Source organism: Salminus brasiliensis, chromosome 22 (assembly GCF_030463535.1).
Source record: "Salminus brasiliensis chromosome 22, fSalBra1.hap2, whole genome shotgun sequence".
Taxonomy (NCBI): Eukaryota; Metazoa; Chordata; class Actinopteri; order Characiformes; family Bryconidae; genus Salminus; species Salminus brasiliensis.
Genome location: NC_132899.1, coordinates 22,761,968 through 22,784,140, shown reverse-complemented (window position 1 = coordinate 22,784,140; position 22,173 = coordinate 22,761,968). Strand labels below are relative to the sequence as shown.

Here is a 22,173-nt window from a genome sequence, read left to right as displayed (position 1 = left end):
TTAAAGATGGCTTATAAAAATTGAAATGATGGTCATTGGGAATATAGCTAAAACAGTAGAAAGAATGACATCTTCATGACATGACAACGTTTTTTTAATGTCGGTTATGGCTAACAGGTTGTGTGTTAATCAATCCCACGGCGATTTGTTTAAATGCGTGTAATAATTAAAAGAAATAAATAAATTAATTAATTAAACTATTATCAGAATAATCTTAAACTGGGGGGCAAAAAATACACCGTCTGTTTACACGAAATGGGCGTATTTCAATCACATGTTCATGCTCATCATCATCATCATCATCATCATCATCATCATCATCATCATCAACAACACCATGAAACATAAATAACAATCATCTGAAGTGATGTTTCTTTGTTTATAACCCCCCCCCCCCACACACACACACACACACACACACACACACACACACACCCTTCCCCCTTCCCCCCTCCGGACCCCCTCCTTCTCCTCCGGGTTCTTCTTCTGTGAGGAGCTGTGGGCGGGGAGGGACAGGGGGCGGGGAGGTTGACATCACGTGTCACCCTCCCGTAGGACTTTGTTGCTAAGCGGGTTGTCAACCGGAGCTGAAGGTGAGCGCGGGGTAATTTCTCTTCATGTCTTGGTAATTAATTTTAAAGGTAGCTGTGTGTCTTAAACATGGTGCACACACTCAGACTCAGACTGCTGTAGCACTCAGAGAGAGCGAAAAGCGGCTCTGTTGTTAGTTAGCATAGCTCCGCTGCTGGGTGCCGTAAGTTGGGTCGTGTTGGGTGCCGTAAGTTCGGATCTACGGAGTGACGCTGGTAACGTTGTCGTCTAATTCACTGTGAAATGAATCAGATCCAGGACATTTAGGAACAGTAAACGCAACAGGACGGTCAGACGTCTGCATTTCTGTATTTAGCTAATTCTTTCTGGTAAAGTCTGACCTTTACTAACATCCCGTGTCAACCAACGTCTTAAGGCTGCTGATGCCTTAGGGGCAGTCATTGTGTCCCGTGTAGTGCCAGTGAACTTTCACTTAGTCAAGTGATTGCAGAACTGCCTTGCTTTGGAGGTCAAATGGCATTTGAATGGAGGCAGAGGGCTAGGGTTAGGGTTAGGGCTAGGGTTAGGGTTAGGGCTAGGATTAGGGCTAGGGCTAGGGCTAGGGTTAGGGTTAGGGCTAGGGTTAGGGCTAGGGCTAGGGCTAGGGTTAGGGTTAGGGCTAGGGTTAGGCTTAGGCTTAGGGCTAGGGTTAGGTTAGGGTTGGGCTAGGGTTAGGGTTAGAGTTAGGGCTAGGGTTAGGCTTAGGGTTAGGGCTAGGGTTAGGCTTAGGGTTAGGGCTAGGGTTAGGCTTAGGGCTAGGGCTAGGGTTAGGGTTAGGTTAGGGTTGGGCTAGGGTTAGGGTTAGGGCTAGGGTTAGGGCTAGGGTTAGGCTTAGGGTTAGGCTTAGGGCTAGGGTTAGGCTTAGGGCTAGGGTTAGGCTTAGGGCTAGGGTTAGGGTTAGGTTAGGGTTGGGCTAGGGTTAGGGTTAGGGTTAGGCTTAGGGCTAGGGTTAGGCTTAGGGCTAGGGTTAGGCTTAGGGTTAGGGCTAGGGTTAGGCTTAGGGCTAGGGCTAGGGTTAGGGTTAGGGTTAGCCTATTTCAGAAGCCAGTTCCTAACCCAAGTGTCTGTAACCCAGAAGTGAGTAGAGTTGCTTATTGAATAATATCTATTATCCTCTTTTAACAACATCCTCTGTTTTTTATGGATTCACAGAGATGATGTGGCTGCTGTTATCTCTGGGACTGCTGGCGTCTGGGCTGGTCCAAGGCAGGCCGTCCTACAAAAAACGAGTGGACCCTGAAGTTAATATGAACATCGTAAGTAATCTCGGTATTGACATACTCTGTTTTCGACCCTGTCAGAGTGACACAGTGCCTTGAGCTGTTTACAGAAAAGCATTTTCATACTCTACAGAAATTGATCATACTGATTATACTGTCGTCTTGAAAGTAAGTGCTTAAGTAGGACGTGTCCCAACACTTATGTCATATGCTGTGAACTTTGCACCTTTAGGCTATGTGGAATATTGTTTTCACTTCCTATTTTCTCACGTGAGGTCTATGGGACTGGGCTTTCTCATGAACTCTATTTATATCTTTGGTCACCTTAGGTTCTTCGCTCCCATGATCTAGGGAGCGTTCAGATGCTCACTGTTATCATGAGAACTGTTATCCTCCTGGGGTCGGTTAAAGATTGCACCTACAAAAGGTTTCATCTTCAATGGGAGATTGTATGTGTGTGTCTGGGTATGTGATTATTGTCATTGTTCCATAGTGTTGCTGTCACGCAAAAAAGTTACTGTAAATGCTAACTTTACTGAACTTAGGAACTGTCAATGGAAAGATTTAGGAGCATTTCTATTGATCGATTCATCAGAAGATCACGCCATAATGGACAGAACAACTGCCAAATTGTGTAAAAATACAGTACAATACAGTACACTACAGTAAAAGTGGAGATACAGGGTTTTGGCTGTATGATAGCATTCTTTTACTGGTCTTTGTACAGACTGGAGTACTCTAGGTTAAAGCACAGTCCTGCAAATCAGCAGAAGGATTGTTCTCGTACTTAAAACCGCAGCATTACCCACAATCAGTGTTTAAATATTTGCACAGTTCAGCAATCAATTTACAGCAAATCAGGGAAAGCAAATTAGATAAGGCTATTGGTTTATATATCAACGGCTTTCAGAGCAACACAAAAACAGCCCGGCTGTATTATAATTCCTCTCTCTGTGTATTTGGTCAAGGTCTTTGTTCCAGCTCGAGATTTGCTCTTTTTCTGCACAGCCAGATTTCATGCTCTGGAGGAAAGACAGGGAGTGAGAGAGAGAGAGCGAGCGAGCGAGAGAGAGAGAGAGAGAGAGAGAGAGAGATATTGGGGGACCAGTGCACCTCCTCTCCTTTCCTAAACCTCTTTAATGTGATGTTGAGCCAGCAGTGAGTTTATCCTTAAGTGGCCTGATGGAGAGTGTGCAGACTGCAGGCCCCGGGGGGAGTGGGAAATTGCGGTGCCTTTAATTATGCATGAGGAGATTGCATGGCAGGCCTGAAACCAACACGCTTACACAATTTCTTTGAAGTTCCAGCTTAAAATGCATTTCATATCTAGAGGGTGAAAGGTTGATTTCAGAAGACATAAATAATTGTGTTCCTAAAGTGACAAATTAATGGGCTTTCTTTGTGCAGGAGGTACCCTCACAACGTGTTCTGTTTGGGCTGGATTTGACATTATGCTGAAGTGCTATTGTGTGTACAGTGTATGGTTATTAACAACACACAGTCAGGTCCATAAGTTTTTGGACAGTGACACGATTCTTGATTTCAACCAGGCGTGCACCCTGGTAAACGTACAGACAGATAACAAGCAGCAATACTTACCCAATCGAACCATGTTTTTTAATAGTCTTTACAAGCAGCGATTCCAGTTGCAGGCATTATGTAAATTTGTGATCAAAACATGGTCACATTTTTACAAATATGAAAATTCTATCAATATTTACATCTCAAATTTATGAAATATTTAAGAAAATAAACAACAACAGATCTCAGTTGAAGCAATCATGATGAATTCAAGGGGTTTAACAAATCTATTGCATTAAGGAATTACAGCCTTTTTTCAAACATCTCCTTCATTTTCACAAGCTTAAAAGTAATTGGACACTCCATTGATAATCAGTTTCATGGTCTGGTGTGGTTGTACTTCAAGGTACAACCCACTGGTGACACCCAAGAACAGAATGATCAGATAGAAAACTGATAGAAGCATCTAAAAAATAAAGTTTTGAAACTATAACTGGACTTTTGGAGCTACACTTTTTCCTCAGATTTAACTGTTGCAAAACTGAGGATGAATAGTCACAGTACAAATGGCTAATGACCCAAAACATACTGTAAAAGCAACCCAAGAGCTTCTTAAGGCAAAAAAAAGGAATTTTCTTAAATGACCGGGTCAGTCACCTGACCTCAACCCAATTGAACAGCTTTTTAGAACTGATAAGAACTGAATACTGAAAGGCCCATGAACAAGCCACAACTGAAGCTGGCTGCAGTTTAGGCCTTAAAAGCATATCAAGGAAGGAAACACAGCATTTGATGATGTCTGTGAGTTCCAGACTTCATGCAGTCATTGGCTGTGAAAGACTCTAAGCATCTAAGTATAAAACAAAATCCTTGTATTGTACTTTTGAGCCTAAGAAGATGGAAGGACTGTCTACAAAGAGGCTGTAGTTCCTAAACGGTTAATGCAACATGTTTTGATAAGCTCCTTGAATGAAATACAATACAATTCACTGAGGTAGTGTACAGAGGCTAAATTACAAAAATATATATCCCTGTCCAAATACTTATGGACCTGACTGTATATGTAACAGGACGAGCAGTTAGTTCATCAGTAAATGTAGCAGTACAGCTCCCAGACTGTTGATGCACTACAGTATTGGGTAACAACGTGACCCAATACTGTAAAAGTCAAAATAGCTATGAAATCTCATTCGTCTCTCAAGTGAATCACTGTAGCCATGTCTGCTTAAATCACTGGCTTCCCCCGCGATGCTCATGTGATTCACTGATGTTTGCTTTCACTAAAGGGACAGTCTTATCACTGTGATTGCATTCTTGGTTTAGTGTCATACATTAGCACCCGTTAATGTGTACTTACATTTACATTTACATTTACGGCATTTAGCAGACGCTCTTATCCAGAGCGACTTACAAAGTGCTTTGCTATTTACCCAAGAAAACCTTCGCTAGTTAGAATAGACTAATAATTCAAAAGATACCTCCAAGCTTAGACATTACTAAACACAACAGATGTTATTACTGTGTAGACACATTATTATAACTGTGATGTCACGCAGTGCCTGACTGCTGCTTACTTCATGCACAAAGCCTGTTAATATGTCGTTTCAACAAAAGTTATTCTTGTAAAGATGCAGTTCTAATTGTGGTGCTACGCAATACATGTCTGGCCAGTGTTGTGAATTAAGTGCAAACCACCCCATTTCAAATCATTTCCACACTCCAGCACTGCACTCCTAAAAAATAAAGGTGCTACAAAGGGTTCTTTGAGTGATGCCATAGAAAAAAACCTTTTTGGTTCCATAATGGAGCTTTTTTGTAAAAGAGGTGTCAGCGTAAGGAATCTTTAAACGAGTAAAGAACCTTTACATCAACTTCTTTAAACGTTTAAGAGGTTCTTCAGACATATATCTCTTTAACAAAACTGCTTCTTTATAGAACCAAAAAGGGTTCTTCTATTTCAAGTTCTCAAAGAACCCTTTGAAGCATGTTTTAAGAGCGTGGATTACTGTATAGCAGAACACACACGTGGTTAAACTGACCTGGTATCGCCGGGTTATGAGTTAAACAAATATAGGGTTACGTTAAACCAGCCCTGGGTTCTAAAATGTGTCAAAAAAAAAAAAAAAACAACAACAAACAATCAGCCATAACATTAGCACCACTGAAGGCGATGTGAAAAACATTGATTATCTTCATCTACAGCGGCCTCTGTCAAAAGGTAGGATCTATTAGGCAGCAGGTGAACAATCAGTTCTTGAAGGTGATGTGTTCAGCAGGAGAAATGGGCAAGCATAAGAATCTCAGCTACTTGTGATGGCTAGACAGCTGGGTCAGAGCATCTCCAAACCATCAGGCAGGTAGGGCTAGGCAATATGATGATATTTTATCTTTATGCTTTTTCTAAGCATATTAAGGATATTGTTAGTGTTTAATGCATAAGTTTAATAACGTTAAACAATACGTTTTACAGACATACAACAAAACAGATGATACATTTGGCACCCAAATCAGTGCACCAGACATTGTGCAGTATTAATAAGTCTAGTCTGACCAAGTTTGTTTGGGTAACTAGCTAGGAAACTCAACTGGAAGGCTCATTTTAGCCTATTACAATAAAACTATTACACAAATAATGAATAGCATCAATGTCAGAACATTAATGTCTTCTAATTGGACTTTTTCTAAGCATAGGAGATTGTTAGTGCTTAAAGAACACGGATCAACTGCAGCAGATGTTGAATAGAAATCACTGTAGTCTTAAATATCATGAAAAAGAATGTATGGGAAAATGTATCGTGATAAATATCAAGTATCGTAAATGTAGTATTTTTTACCGTATCGCCCAGCCATACAGGCAGGTCTTATGGTATTTTCTGGTATGTAGTGGATAGTACCTAGTTGTAAGGTCCCACCTCACAATTCACAGGACTTATAGGAGTTGCTGCTAACGTCCAGGACACCACATTAGCTGTAACTAATGTTATGGCTGATTGGTGTGTATTACTGTAACTACTGCCTAACAGAAGAATTGCTCAGTAAGGGCAAACTTCTCGGCTTACAGCTAACGTTTGTTCCAACCTGTAAAGAGATCATGCATAAGTTTAATAACGTTAAAAAGTATGTTTTTGCAGACATACAACAAAACAGATGATACATTTGATAACAAGCTAGGTAAGTTAGCTAAGTAACTCAGCCGGAAGGTTCATTTTAGCCTATTACAATAAAACTGTTACACAAATAATGAATATCATCAATCTCAGAACATTAATATCTACTAAAATGAGTTTATAAAATAGTTTTACTGAAAATAAAACACATCTGTATTAGTTTCACGCAACAGTAAGTAGTAAAATGTCTTTATAATGGACGTTTATTTACTGATTCATGACTCAGCGCTGTAGGCAACGTAGGATGGAACCACTGACCTCATTGGAAAGGCCCAACAAGCTCAACCCAGCAGCTGGATAGAAAAACCAAGGCAGCAGTTTTGAGGGCGTACTTATCAATTGTTTGTCATTTATTTTTTTGAGACTTGTTTTGCAAATGTAAGCAACTCAGAATGAAGAGCAGTGTAGAGCTTCAGCTCACTGTTAGCATAGCTTCTACTATACTTTTAGCTGAAGAGTAATAAGTATATCTCCAGTGCAGTTGTGGACAAGTTGTATTGACTGTGATCCGAGCTTCAGCTTGAAATTCTGAAACTGATCAGATTTACATCATTCAGACATGTTAGACTTAAAAAGCAATCAGAACCCAAATAAAAAAGGGTTAATACAGTTTCCAACGCTCAAAACACACATTATTGTAATTCCAATGCTAGATGGTGCATGACTGTCTGTTTACACTGAGGCCTCAGTGCTGATTTGTGAATCTGTACACTGCACTGGACTTTGCTTCTGTTTGAACTGCTGTGTCTGTGTGCAACAGAGTGAGATCATCAGACACTGGGGTTATCCGGCAGAAGAGTTTGAGGTGGTCACTGAGGACGGCTACATCCTGAGCATCAACAGAATCCCACACGGCGTCAAGAACAAGGCCTGGCAAGGTGAGAGGGGAGAGGACCCACAGTGTTGAGGCCAGAGCACACAGACTCACTGTTCTCCAACAAACACCAACAATGTTTAAATGTTGCCGGATTTACACTGTTGTAGAACAAAGAAATGACACATCCAATGAACCAGTGTGAATGTGGGAGAACATTGTAGAACAGTGTGAATGTAGGAGAACATTGTAGAACTGTGTGAATGTGGGAGAACATTGTAGAACAGTGTGGATTGAGAAGAATATTCTACAGTGACGTGAATTCTAGAGGTCATTCTAGAAGAGTGGTTATTAAAATGATATTGTGAATTGGAAATATTGTTCTAGAACAGTGAGAATTGGGGAGAATATTTGACAGAAATGTGAATTCTAGAGAACATTCTGGAACAGTGAGTTTTAAAAGGATATTCTAGAACAGCGGGAACATTTGGGTAATTGTATTCTATTCTAGAACAGTTTAAATGGGAAAGGATATTCTAGAACAGTTTAAATAAGGAAGGATATTCTAGAACAGTGTGAATGGGGAAGGCTATTCTAGAACAGTTCAAATGGGGAAGGCTATTCTAGAACAGGTTAAATGGTGAAGGCTATTCTAGAACAGTGTGAATGGGAAAGGCTATTCTAGAACAGGTTAAATGGTAAAGGATATTCTAGAACAGTGTGAGATGGGAGAAAATATTCTAAAAGAATGTGAAAGATGTGAAAGAATGTTGTAGATGTTGTAGAACCGTGTGAACAGACTCAGTGTTTGGAGAACGCTGTACTCTGGTCTTTAGGACGGACTTGAACACACCTTCCTGCTTCATCCTTTATGATATTTAAACACCGGAGCTCTGATGCAGTCCTAGGAAAGCAGGAATCTCTCCTAGAAATCCTGGAAGAGGAAGTGTGGATGTCTTAATTGGCGTGTGAGCAGGCTGTCTCTCACACACAGTGTCACTGTGTTGCGAATAGAGTTGCACACATCCTCTGTCCAAACACACCGCAGGTTGCGACACCACAGGTTGCAACACAAAAGAAACTCACATTCTCAGCTGTCCTCCAATTTGAGAAGTGTGTTTTTGCTTTAGTCACTCTTCTGTGTGCAGGGGAGGACTTCACTGGCTATTATAAAACCACGGAACATGAGTTGCAACCTACGCATGACCTTGGTTTTAAAGGAACGTTTTTTTTTAGTTTTGTAACGTTGAACTGCAGAAACCACCTCTGCATTGCACATAGATGTTTACTGAATGATTTACTAAACGATAGAAATTTATCGGATTCAGGCCTCTTCATAGAAATACTGGGCTGTCTGCAACTCTACACAAACAGAAAGACGTGTTATCAAGTTTATCCCAGGCTGAGGGTTAATGATTAAGCACTTCCACAATGAAAAGAAGTGATGCACTGAACTGAGCAGATTTAAATGAGTATGTAATTTCTATACAAATCATTTATAGAATATAAATATGTATACAGCAAACCTAATAAATGGATGAATGTGCCTTTTAGCTTTTAGTAGCCATCAACAAGCTTCTGGCAGAATTCTGGTTGGAAATTTCACCACTCTTCTTGGCAGACTAGGTAGAATTCAATTAAATTTGTTGGTTTCCTGGCATGGACCTGCCTTTTAGACACAGTCCACATAGGTTGAGATTTGAGGGCGTCCCAACAGCTTAATGTTAGCCTCTGATGTGCGCTTGGAGTCATTGTTCTGTTGGAACACCCAGATGTGTCCAAGTTTCTATCGGAAACTTTCAGAATTCTTAGATAGTCCTCCATCTTCATTATTCCATCCACTTTGTGCAATGTACCAGTTCCACTATCAAAAAAACAGCCCCAGAGCTGTGGTACAGTGGTTGAATGGCTCTCCTTTATGTCTCCAAACATACCCCTGATCATTGTGGCCAAAAAAATCAACCTTTCCCTCATCTGACCATTAAGCGTTGCTCAGAAAGCTTAGTCTGTGTCCATTTGGTCAGCTACAAATGTTAGTGGAGCTTGAAGGTGTCTAGTATGGGGCTGGGGCTTCATTCTTGGATGGCAGTCTGTCTGTCCATGGTGATGTAAAGTTTATTTAACTGTAGACAGTTACTCTGTTGTTTCAGGAGTTTTCAGGTCATGGCAAGCCTGTGCCTTGGTAGTTCTTGGGTTATTCCTGACTATCTGAACCAATTTCCTCTCAGCCAGGGGCTTTGGCAGTTGGCAAAATGGCTACACCCCCCTAATAACTTACATACATTTTCAACATCTTATTTTTAAACTAATCATTTGGAATCTGCCATTGTTTAGAAATGGCTCCAAGAGACATTCCTGACTTGTAAATGTAAATCTACAATCATCCTCTCTCAGATCTGCACTAAACTTACTGGACTCCCATTGTACTGTGTGTTGGTCAGTCCAACAAGAGCTGTCAAACAAACCCTTTGTTTGTATGTGGGTGCAGAGAGGCTACCAGCTGTCGTCAACCATGATCACTAACAGGACGTTAGGAGGCCTTGGCAAGTTAAAAGACATTCAGAATTAATAATTCAAGTGGCTGTTTGTATATTTGTGACCATGTATGTATAATTTTGATCCTGTGTGGATATCTTGTGCACTCATTTTGTGCACAACAATACAATTTCAAAGCAGTCACTGAAAAGCTCCGTTAGGACAACTCTATATTTCCCCAACACAATTTTGCCAGAATTTTTCAAGTAAATAAAATTAGTAAATGAATACGTAAGTTAGGAAGTCTTGTCGGCATACCTGACTGATCTTGGCAAACCCTTAGCTGACCAGCTGATGTTGGTTCAGATATTTTGTAAGGAATGAACTGAACAAAACGGCTTCCAGGTCTTTAGTCATTAAACACTGGTAAAGTGGTGTGTGATAGAGGGTTATGTTCATAGAGTTTGTGTGAACGGGGCACAAGGGCATCTTCATCTGGCCTTAATTAAATGCACCACTTTTCTTTCAGCACGTTCCAGTGTAGAACTGTTGATTTCACATTTTTTACATCCCCCCTTTTTTTTATCCAATTCAGGATTACGGTTATAGGTTTTGTGACACAGGGGAGTTGGATTCGGCATTACACACATGGTGGATACATTCATTAGTCTAATTCTGCATCTGCAGTCTAGTAAAATATTGCTTGTGGAAATCGTTCTTCATCATTTATGTCCTCTATATTTCATTAATGAGCAAATTGATTCCTAAAACTCATGCACGTACAGTAATTTCACCGGGGGGAGAGAGCGTCGGAGCAGAGAAATAACCCATTCAGCAGCTGTAAATCTCTTTCTCACTACACTAACACAGTGTCTCATGCTATTCTAAATGATTCCGCTGATGCAAATCCCTTTACTGGAGCACTCCAGGGTCCAGGCTCTTGGAAACCAGGTCTTTTTTTTCTATTTTATGAGGCTAAATCCAATTTATAGGCTAGGAATTGCAGTAGTTTATTAGGTTTACTGTATATAAATGAGTTTATATAAATGAACAGTAGAATTGATATTGACTTTAATTAACTTTACTTTAATTATATATGCATATGGGTAGCTGTGTGTGTGTGTGTGTGTGTGAGTGCACCTTAAAGGAGATTTTGTTCACATAGTCTTCTGCACACTTGGCTAAATGACACACTTTGACCTTGTTTACTTCTGGTCACTTTATGCGTTTTGAGTATCAGGATTATATCTGGATACGGCCAAACTATAATAAAATGCAAGTGTAAACACACTCAAGACTCTTTTTCAAGACATGCATTCGACAACCAGAACCCCACCCAGTACAACCCAAACACCAGTAAAGATTGCAGATTTTCTTACCTGCTAATCAAACACAATGGGCCCTAATTTAGCTATCTTTTGGCAAGCCATCAACCGTGTACCGCACACCTTGATTCAGGGCGTGTCGATGTGTCTTTGTTATTGGAACGTTGGGAAAGGTACGAAGGTACCAATAAACCACCGTGTCACTCGCCATTCCCTTTAAGAGCCAGGTGCAGTCTGACTTTGGTGCGTCAGGCACACGTCTGTGTTGACGATTCACTGCCAAGATAGCAACGAACGTCTGATTGTTGACATTAACCTAAACACACCATTGCGAGACCAGCACGCCCATCGGCGTAGATGTATCTGCAAGAACTGTTGCTCTTTAAACAACCACCATTCTTGTCTTTGCTAGAATGCAGGCTCATGTCACTCATATAGGGGTGTTGCTTTGCCTTACCATCATATGAGCAGTTCTGTCTGAGACTATTGTCGGCGTTCTAGATCTTATCTGGCGCCCCTCACAGTTCCCTGGAACTGCTGTTTCTCAATTAAATTTCACACTGTAGAAACAGCAGGCTGAAAACCAAATGCTTCACTGTCTTCTTGGGCTTGCTCTGTTTTTGCGTTCAACTATTTAGACATTTGCTTAGATGAGCCCATATTTGATGAGTGTTAGTGCAAGCTTTGAAGAGGCTCCGATTATTTGAAAAGCTTGGAAATTTGATTCGGCTGAATTCCACTGGTGACATGCCTGTTTTGAAAAATCAAGTTCACAAGGGTTATGAGTGCCCAAACGTTTGAGACGGTATCAGTGAGGTCTCTGGGAGTAGTGTATGTGGGGTAATTTGACTGGTAACTGCTAATAATGAGTTCTGATTGGTGATAAATAAGTAAAGACCTCAGCAAGCTGTTTGTCTCAGTTGTGCTGGGCGCCGCGGTGTCGAGTGTATTCAGCGCGATAAGCACCGGAGCTCAACAGTGCCCTTGGAGATGCATCTCATTTCCTGCTGTCCCAGTTCTCCAAGCCACTTGGGATACTGTGCAGCGTGCCTCAGAGGAACCCAGCAGCACCTGAACAAACTTTCTTTAGACATTCAGTGGAAGAGATGACGGGGCTCACTGTCTCTTCAGAATTAGGAGTCTTCTTAAAGTAAACAAGACTATTAAGATGAACCTCTTGCAGATCACCTCTTGCAGATGATCAGGATATGTTATATTAAAAATAAGTTATTTACTAAAATATGTAGATTGACCCGCAATCAGACTACACAGACTACATGTTTAGCATTTTCATGGTTCTTTGAGTAATGGTTCTATGTAGAATCATGGCCTTTCCAGAAGAACCCTAGAGGAGCCCCTTTTTTTTTCTTCATCTAATGCGGTAGGCACAAGCTAATGTTTTGGCTTGGATCTAATGCTCGAGCCACAAGCTAATGCGTTAGCTAATGCGTTAAAGCTCTAGCTACAGGCTAATATATTAGCCCTGATCTAATGCTCTAGCCACAAACCAATGTGTTAGCTTCAGTCTAACTCTAGTCACAAGCTACTATTGTTAACAATGCTAATCTGAGACATTAAAAGTGGGACGTATTTTGGTTAGATTCACCATAAAACACTGCCAAACCCTGAAATCTTTAGCTAACTGTTTTTTTAAATAGTGTACAATAGAATGTTTAACCCCTTAAACCCCTCTGTGGGACGAAAGAATAGCCCCACCGGTTTATACAGAAGTCCCTGTAGTTACTGAATAATACACCAAAGTGTAGAAAGCGTTAAGGGCCTAACTGGAGCACGGTCAACTCGAGTGTGACGTCATTCCCAGCTTTGCAATCCAACCTCCGAAGTAAACTAAACTAACACAGTAGCCACTAGGGCTGGGCGATATGGTAAAAATACTATAGCACAATATTTAAAGACATTTTTCACGACACATGTAAATACAGACTAATCTAAACATCAGCAGCAACAGATTCCTAAAAACTACTATTCAGATACTCTCCCGGACTAAATACAGTGATTTTTACTCACCATCTGCTGCACTTCGTCTAAATAGACCAGACTAATTACACTGTTTGTAATGAAGCCTGCAGTTGATCAGTAGATAGAAAAGCATATTGCGTATCATGATAACAAAATAATCAAGTTACAATAAAATATTGTCATATTGCCCAGCTCTAGTAGCCACAAACTAATGTGTTAGTGACAGTATGCCAATACAAGGCGATAGATACACTGTAGTACAATTCAGTACAGTATGTCCCTAATAACAGGGATGTAACAGAAATACCTGAATTTGGTCCATTTCAAATCTGATGATGTACTTATGTACTAATTTCCATATTTCTGTTTTCACCTATTCATTTTATTTTTATTTAAGGTGGGGAATGCATCTGAAATTTAAAAGAGATTTGATTCAGCGGTTCTTCACTTCTGAACTTCACTTGTCATGTGTGCTGTGGCTAATTCTTGTGCAACACGCATACTCTCTTTCTCCTCCAGGATTAGCAAGCAGTTATGTAAAGTGTAAAACCTCAGCCCCACTCTCCAGGTTCTCGCAGTGAGTTGGGGTTTGCGGGGTGAGGGTGGGGGATGGAGCAGAAAGAATGGCTGGTATGAAGTAAAACAATCCTATCAGCCTGGGCCCTGTTTGTGCTCCCGAGAGGACCAGCTCACATCCTGTTTCTGACGGAGATCAGTGATAAAGCTCCCAAAAAAGAAAATGTGAAATAGCGGAGGGGGGAAACGGTGGTGTGGACTAAAACTGGGGCACACACTCCCTCTGCAGGCTGCAAATAAAATCACAGACTCGAGTCACGCTCTGGAAGCAGGATCATAAGGATATTGGTGGTGTTGGGAGTAGTGGGTTGGAATCGCTGTCCACTGAGATTATATACTGAATCAGCATAAATGTCATAGATCAGTTTGCTAATCTTTGTTTTTATTTTGTGGCTTGTGTTTGTGGCAGATCCCAAGCCGGCGGTGTTCCTCCAGCATGGTCTTCTAGCTGCAGGGAGTAACTGGGTGACCAACCCTCCCAACACCAGTCTTGGCTTCGTCCTGGCTGACGCTGGCTTTGACGTTTGGCTTGGTAACAGCCGAGGGAACACCTGGTCAAGAAAACACGTCAGCCTCTCACCCGACCAAAATGAGTACTGGGAGTTTGGGTTAGTGGTATTTCTTTTAGGGTTCTGTAGAACACTTGTGATGTAATTTGTATAGCCCTTCACTGGTCACAGGATAAAGAAGCTGCGTAAGCTCTTCAGATAATCAGAAATAGATTGATAGCTTGGATATTCACATGACAAATTACCAGTAAATTACCAGAAAGTCCAATTTGAGTATTACCGAGGGACCCTCTGGATTTAGCCACTACAGACAGTCATTATTAGTGGCCATACTGGATCTAAATAATACACTCTTGAAAAATAAGGTACTTTAAATGGTTCCACTTCTGTTTTCATTAAGAACCATGTTTGTAAAAGAGATGTGAGTGTAAAGAACATTTTAATAGGTCTAAAGAACCTTATCTTGATGTAAAGATTTTTTTCCAGGGTCCTTTATGGAACTGAAAGTGGTTCTTCAATGGCATCAACTCAAAGCACCATTTGAAGCACCTTTAGTCTTGAGGTTATAGCCAATCAGTAAAAATTCAAGACTTTCCCATGTAAAATTAACCCAGCTCTAACCAAGCTTTACTAAGAAACACAGATTCATTTGTAGAGCTCGTAATAATAGCTTGTACAGCATTAATAGTTTGTTCCTTCCAGATTTCTCAAACATCTGCTAAACAAGTGCTTAGTTCTTATTACTGCTCAACTGAACCGGGTTTAAATGTGAACACTGAACTATCTCTGGGTTGTGTGTCTTTGTGGCAGTCATGATGAAATGGCTAAGAAGGACCTCCCAGCTGTGGTAAACTTCATCACCAAAACCACAGGACAGGAGAAGATCTTCTACGTCGGTCATTCTCAGGGAACCACTATTGGTAAAGTACTATGATCAGTATTCTTCACTCATGACACTGTGAGGAGTAAGTGCTGACAAAAGTCTAAGAACACACCTGGTTTTCATTTAAACTTAGAAATATACGACAGAAAGGTTTAGAATTGAACTGAGAAACGCTTTCTAGTTATTCATTTATTTTATGCAAATTCGTAACATTGCTCATGTAAAGATCTTTGTACGAAAAGTTCAGCTGTGTTTTCAGTCTTCTCCGTTTCACTGAAGCTCGTGTTCAGACGACTCTCCAGTGAATTCAATCTACTTATCAAAGGTTTTGCATAAACCGGTGGAGTTCATTGAGCTCGGGTTCACGCTGACATTAAAGCAAAAGAGGGGCACGCCACCCAATTCTAAGGATTCATAAATGTATATCAGTATTTAAAAGATTCTATGTTCACTCAGATCGTTTTTATTTGGATGATTCATTTTAGATGTCTCGTCGATGGTCACCTGACGTTCAACTAACATTCAACTGAATATCTATTGAATGTAACTATACTCCTATACTAACACTAACCTAAACCTAACCCTAAAATGTTAAGGTTAGGGTTTGGTGCAGGGTTACATTTAGTGAACAATCATTTACATTCAGTTCAGTTGCATTTAATACATCTCGCCGCTGTCCAATAAAAAAGGTTTATCCGTTTGTGCGATTTTAGTTTTCTCTATGGTTTGAACCCTGTAGCTGCTTCTGACCAATAGAAATGCTCTAAATTACTTGGAATAAACTTTTATTTTACATTAACTTCCATCACAGTTGAGGACATTTTTGTCTTCCTGTAAAGTCACCTGTTTGGAGATACACGTTTCTCCCTGGACCAGTTACCAGTTATTAAATTTGCAATTAAATATTTCTCATAATGAAAAGAAAAAATGTGCTCTCATACTTTTGGAACCCCCTGAATCTGGATGATATATACAGCCCCTTATCAGCAGACACATCAAGTAAAGTGAAGGTTTATGAGCCAATACTTTTGCACTCCATCTTTAATGTTTTTGCTTGTTAAATTGAGCAAATTGACAGTATTAATGCTTTAGAATGTGTGTGAGCTTATTTACATTACAAGTCAAAAATACATGACATTTGACCAGGGGCCCAGATTTATTCGTAAAACTGTAAATACTTGCGATAAGGAAGTAAAAGAAAATGTCTTCTAGATTAATATATTGTTTAATGTTTTTTTTTTTTCTGGCACCACTACATTCATGCTTAATAGGGAAAGTCTTGTCATTTCTAACAGATATATTCTTTTAATTTTTTGATGTCATTAAAATAATTGTATTTTATATTTATATTTTATTTTTATGTTATTTTAATACCAAACAGTATCATAACACTGAATACTGGGATGTTTTTAATGGTATGGCACAGAACTATATGTGACTTTCTTGGTATCTTTTGTTTTGCAGCCTTCATGGCTTTTTCCACGATGCCAGAGCTGGCGAGCAAAATCAAGATGTTTTTTGCTCTGGCCCCTGTTGCCACAGTAGCCTTCACAAGCAGCCCCATGTCCAAACTGACCATCTTCCCAGAGCCACTGATTTGGGTGAGAATGAGCACTTGGTCAAACTTACTGTAGCACATACAGACTTGCAAACATCTAGTAAACATCTACTCTTTTTCCTTCAATTCCCAGGATCTTTTTGGAAGAAAAGACTTTTTTCCTCAAAACGAACTCATCAAATTTTTTGCCACGGAGTTATGCACTAAGAAACCCATCAGCGTGTTGTGTGGGAACATATTCTTCCTCCTGTGTGGATTTGATGAAAAGAACCTGAACATGGTATGTTGTTGACAGTTTACACATAGCTGTGAATTCTGGGCTAGGGTTTAATGTTATTTCCTTCATTTTTCAAGAGGAAAAGATTCCACATGGTTATATCTAGATGTTGGTGTTATGGCAGGTGATGTAGGTGATGCAGGTTATGTGATATTGTGATACACAATCATTGTAAGCAACTTAAAAAAACCTATATAGATTGTCATAACTGCTGTGAGAGAGTGGCAATCATCGGGGACCAAGCACTTTGCTCTATTACATGCTGTAGTACAGCACAAACAATGAGCAATGGTTTTACAATAGCCTTTAATTATATCCATTGAATTTGCACAATTGAACCCCTCTGCAAAATGATTTCACAGCAACTAACCTTGTGTTTTTGTCCCAGACTGCATCAGAATGCACTAGAATCTTCTAATCTTTTAATTCAAATAACCTGATATTTCTGTTAAAAATATAAATATTTTATATTTAAAAAAATAAATCAATAAAAAAAAGATATTTCTATATAAATTCATGCAGGATAAACAGAATAAAACTAATCCTTAAAAAAAACAGATGATGCAGGAAACAACTTGGAAAATATGAGAACTAATAACATAGAAAAGCCATTATTTTCCTACTGTATATACGGACAGTACTGTAACAACATTGCCCACTTATAATCTTATTAAATTAGACATAAATGTTAGTAATTCAACTATTTAAATTCATCATTTTAAAGGCTTGTCTTCTGAACTCTTACAGTTGAAGACCAGTGTGAGGCAATTGTAAGGTTAGAAAGACATGTAAGAACATATACCTCTTGTTATTAGATCATAAAAAGCACATCTCAGAATGACTTTAAGGCACTTTTGTGAATCTGGCCCCTGTAGGTAATCAACAGTGGGCTAATGTGGACCATTAGCAAATTACCAAATGACGTGAGACTCAACATTCTCCCTCAGATCCAGATCCCTAAATCTATTCCTTTCTCTTCCTAGACCAGAACGCCTGTGTACACTACACACTGCCCAGCAGGAACATCTGTCCAGAACATGGTGCACTGGTCTCAGGTAACCACAGCACACAGCAGCTCAGTTCCACTTTCACGCTCTGCACCTCGACACTTCCGAAATATAACACATGACTTTCCTAAACACTGAAGAAATGAGTGATGCTTCTAAAAAGTTCACTTGAAGGAGCCTTTGACATTTGCGTTCATCAGGCTCAGTGAGATGTCAGTGTGTAAAATTGCACAGAGGGGAGAGCTACTCCTGCCTGCTGTCATCTGCAGCTCGTGGAGGACGCTGCCGGCTGCACGCGGGACATGCTCGACATTCTTCTGGGCCCTCTCTCCCACCGGCACCCTGCGTGTGTGCTCTGAGGCACTCCTTTGAAGTGTTTTTTTTTTCTTTCTGAAAGTTATTTTCACTTTAGCATCCCCGCTCTTCCTCTCACATTTCTGCTGGTTGAAAGCTGTGGAGGGGACTTGTCTCTCATGCCACTTGATTGCCTGTGACGGTTTTATTTTTTTCACCCATCGGTTTAAAAAGGTTGTCAGAAGCTGTTTACACTGGGTCTTGATGGGCTGAAAAATTAATGCGCCTGTTGGTGTTTGTGTTGATTTTGAGATGTAAATATTTTTCAGCTAACTCACCATTTTGACATTTAGAGGGACAGTTAGTTGATTTGTTCTGAAAGTATGTACAGTAAGTTGCTTTAATTACTGCAGTGCAAACGTCATTCATGTTCATATATTTAATAAAGATCAAAATGTAAAATAAACAAATTCAATAAAGGCAAAAATTTAAAATTAATAATATAAGAAATCTGAAAATCTAATATTAACATATTTAAAAACTGTGAAAATGTAAAATAAATTCAATACATGTAAAAATCTACAACATATTAAGTTAGCACACATTCAATAAATGTGTAAAATCTATAAAACATTCAATAAAGGCCAAACTCTAAAATAAACATTCTAGAAATGTGAAAATCATATATATATATATTCAATAAAGGTCAAAATGTAATAAAATAAAGATATTTCATTTAAAATAAAGAAATATGAAAATCTATTTAACATATTTAAGAAATGTGAAAATGTCAAAATAATTCCAAACATGAAAATCTACAACATGTTACATAAACACATGTTTAATAAATGTGTAAAATCTAAAAATCATTTAATAAAAACCAAACTCTGAAATAAACATTCAGTATATGTAAAAATCTAAAATAAACATTCAATAAAGGCCAAATTGAAAATGTAATAATTAAATGTAAATGTAAAAATTAAATAAATATGAAAATCTAGTATTAACATATTTAAGAAATGTGAAAATCCAAAATGAATTCAATATATGTGAAAATCTGCAACATATTAAGTAAAGGCCAAAATCTAAAAACACATCAATAAATGTGTAAAATCTCAAACATTCAATAAAGGCATGTAAAATAAAATAGAAAGTAAAATAAACATTAAATAAATATGAAAGTCTAATAGTAACATATTTAGGAAAAGTGAAAATCTGAAATACACATCTTCAGAAGATGTAGAAAATTTAAAATACATTCAAGGCCAAACTCTAAAATAAATTTAGTAAATGTGAAAATAATAATTAGTGAATAGAAAAAAATTGTTGTTGGAAATAATTATGTGCAACCCATTCTGAAGGGTTTTAAAATGACAAACGACAGTTTGTATGCATTACACATACAAAAGCTATTTAATCATTTCTGATCATTGAAGTCTCAGATTGTAGTTTTAAACAGGGTGCATCATGAAATACTCATGGAAAATTCTTTCAACAGGCAGTGAAAAGTGGAAAACTGATGGCATACGACTACGGAAAAGCTGGAAACATGGCCCATTATAATCAGGTATTCATTACAACTGTATCCCATTACAACTGCGAATTATGTCATTCCTTACTACAGCATCAGCTTTCACAATTCTGATCTGGCTGAAGTGTATAAAAATGCAAGTACACCTGAAACCAACCAGTGTTTATTGTTATGTTTGTGTACATCTGACCAATCAGATGTTCTTTAGATATCTGGAGAAACTACAGCATTCACAAAATGCCAACAACAAGTGACATGAAGGATTCAGTGATATTGTCAGGATAGGTTGAAATATCGAAACTGCTGCCTTAATTTACTTCTAAAAACTCTGTGTCTGCCAGAAAAGTGAACATTAAGTCCCCTTTGAAACAGTTTATCTGGCTATATTTGGACATTTGTTCTACAAAGTGTTCTTTGGACGATGCCATAGAAGAACCACATTGCAAAAGATCTGTGGGTGTGAAACCTTTATGTTATACATTTTAAAATCTTCTTTACGAACATGGTTCTCTATGGAATCAAAAGTGGTTCTTCTAGATCATTGCTCAAATAACCCTTTGTAGCACATTTATTTATTATCTTTCTGCCTCAATACTGATTATTCTTGCAGTAACCCACATTTACTTATCTAATATTTGTGGATAAGTCTATGATGTTTAGTTTTAAGCCCATGGCTGTTCAGTTTTCCAGACATAATCATTTATCAACCTCTCTTTTCTCCTGCCAGTCCACCCCTCCTCAATACAACGTGCAGGACATGAAGGTGCCCACAGCTCTGTGGTCTGGAGGACATGACACCCTGGCAGACCCCCAGGATATTGCAATGCTGCTCACACAGATTCCTAACCTGGTATACCATCGCCACATCGAGCACTGGGAACACCTGGACTTCATCTGGGGTCTGGACGCCCCACAGGAGATGTTTGGTCAAATGATCAAACTGATGAGAGCGCATGTGTAATCACTTCCTCCTAGCTCCTATCATCAGTGCTTTAATGAATCCTGACTTCTTTCAGGGTATAACACACATTTTCAACGGTAAAATAACTCTCAGCGTAAAGGTTTGCCTTTCAGGATGTGGGCGGGAGGGAAAACAGGCCCTCGTAGCAATTTCCTGCTTTTTACTTGATTTGTTTTAACTCAATTTCTGTACCGAAGACTATGGTAACAAGTGAGGTACTGTTTTTAATGAATGTATCTGAGTCTTTGACAAGGCGTCAGTCAGTAAGAGGTTTACCCTCGTTATCCTTTACATTAATTCTCCAAAAAAAACTGACTCTGTGTCCGAGTGCATTGTTCTAGGTGCATTTACTGGATTTTAGCCCTGTTTAGTTTTGTTTGTCATTGTTTCATTTTTGTTTTACATGATCTGTGAGTGCACTAACCACAACATGCCTTTCTTCTTGAAACTGATCCCTTTGAGGGGTCATTTGAAGTTATAAATCAGTTTAGGTTTAACCTAATAAACACCCACTGATTGAAAACAAGAGTCATATTCGTCTAATGCCGGCCTTTCCAGACAAATTTCCAGTCTTGCTAGAGTTGCAGCATTTTTTTTTTTTGGTTTTTAGTCTCGACTCATGCAAATTTTGAACATTGTAAATAACCAACAGGTGAGCTCACTCCAACAGCAAACAGCAAAGCAGCAAGCAGTCGTTTTCCACATTCTGCTTTCTGCGTCATTCAGGGGCATGATGGGAAATAACCTCAAAAGGAATGTAGATGCAGTCTTGCACAGGGTTTCCTCACTTTTTGCAAAATCATAGTCTGTGACTAAAAACTAATGCCAGACTGTCTTTAGATGTGAGAGAGTATTAGTATTACTGGAATTTGCAAAATATGAAAAGGTGCCATAGAAGGCATTTCTTGAGTATTTTAGGCTGTTCTTTAAAGCAAAGTAAGATAAAAATGGTAAGTATGTGACAGAAATGCTCAAAAGCCCATTTACAACCCTGTTATTTTACAACCCTGTTATTTGACCTCAGAATGAAACACTCCGATTTTCCTTGTAAACACGACTTTCAAAGTCGTCAGATCACTGTACTCTTCACACTGCACAACCTGTTGTCTTGTAATCGGGAATCTTTTAGTGGTTGTGGTTTGCACACTACACAGAAAAGGTAAAAAAAAATGCTTTTAGCTGTAAATAAGCATGTTTATAAAAGATCTGTGTGTGAAGCACTTTAAAGTCATAGTACACCTTTATATTATACATTTTAAAATCTTAAAAAGGGTCTTCACTCACACACAGGCATCTCTTTTACAAACATGGTTCTCTATGGAACGAAAAGTGGTTCTTCTCCCCCATTTAGTTTTGAGCCTGTGCTCTCTCTGGGTGAGTAGATGGTGCACACTCTACCCTCATCACTCTTAAGCGATGTTGGCCGGCACAGGCATCTGTAGAGACCTGGCATTTTCCTTTGGCCACCAGCGCAATGGCGCATT

At 39.1% G+C, this 22,173-nt stretch overlaps 1 protein-coding gene across 2 annotated transcripts; it reads left to right on the top strand.

Moving 5' to 3' along the window:
* Positions 1–521: 521 nt before the first annotated feature.
* Positions 522–21,959, top strand: lipf (lipase, gastric). Of its 2 annotated transcripts, none has more exons than XM_072668056.1 (10): positions 522–593; positions 1,744–1,847; positions 7,260–7,377; positions 14,079–14,277; positions 14,989–15,098; positions 16,526–16,662; positions 16,753–16,899; positions 17,880–17,951; positions 19,696–19,764; positions 20,456–21,959. In XM_072668056.1, the coding sequence occupies exons 2-10, from the start codon at positions 1,746–1,748 to the stop codon at positions 20,687–20,689; spliced, it is 1,188 nt and encodes a 395-aa protein (XP_072524157.1). In that variant the 5' UTR covers positions 522–593; positions 1,744–1,745; the 3' UTR covers positions 20,690–21,959. The 2 variants fall into 2 exon arrangements, with proteins under 2 accessions (XP_072524157.1, XP_072524158.1); XM_072668057.1 differs by having other exon boundaries at positions 559–604.
* The last annotated feature ends 214 nt before the right edge of the window (positions 21,960–22,173 follow it).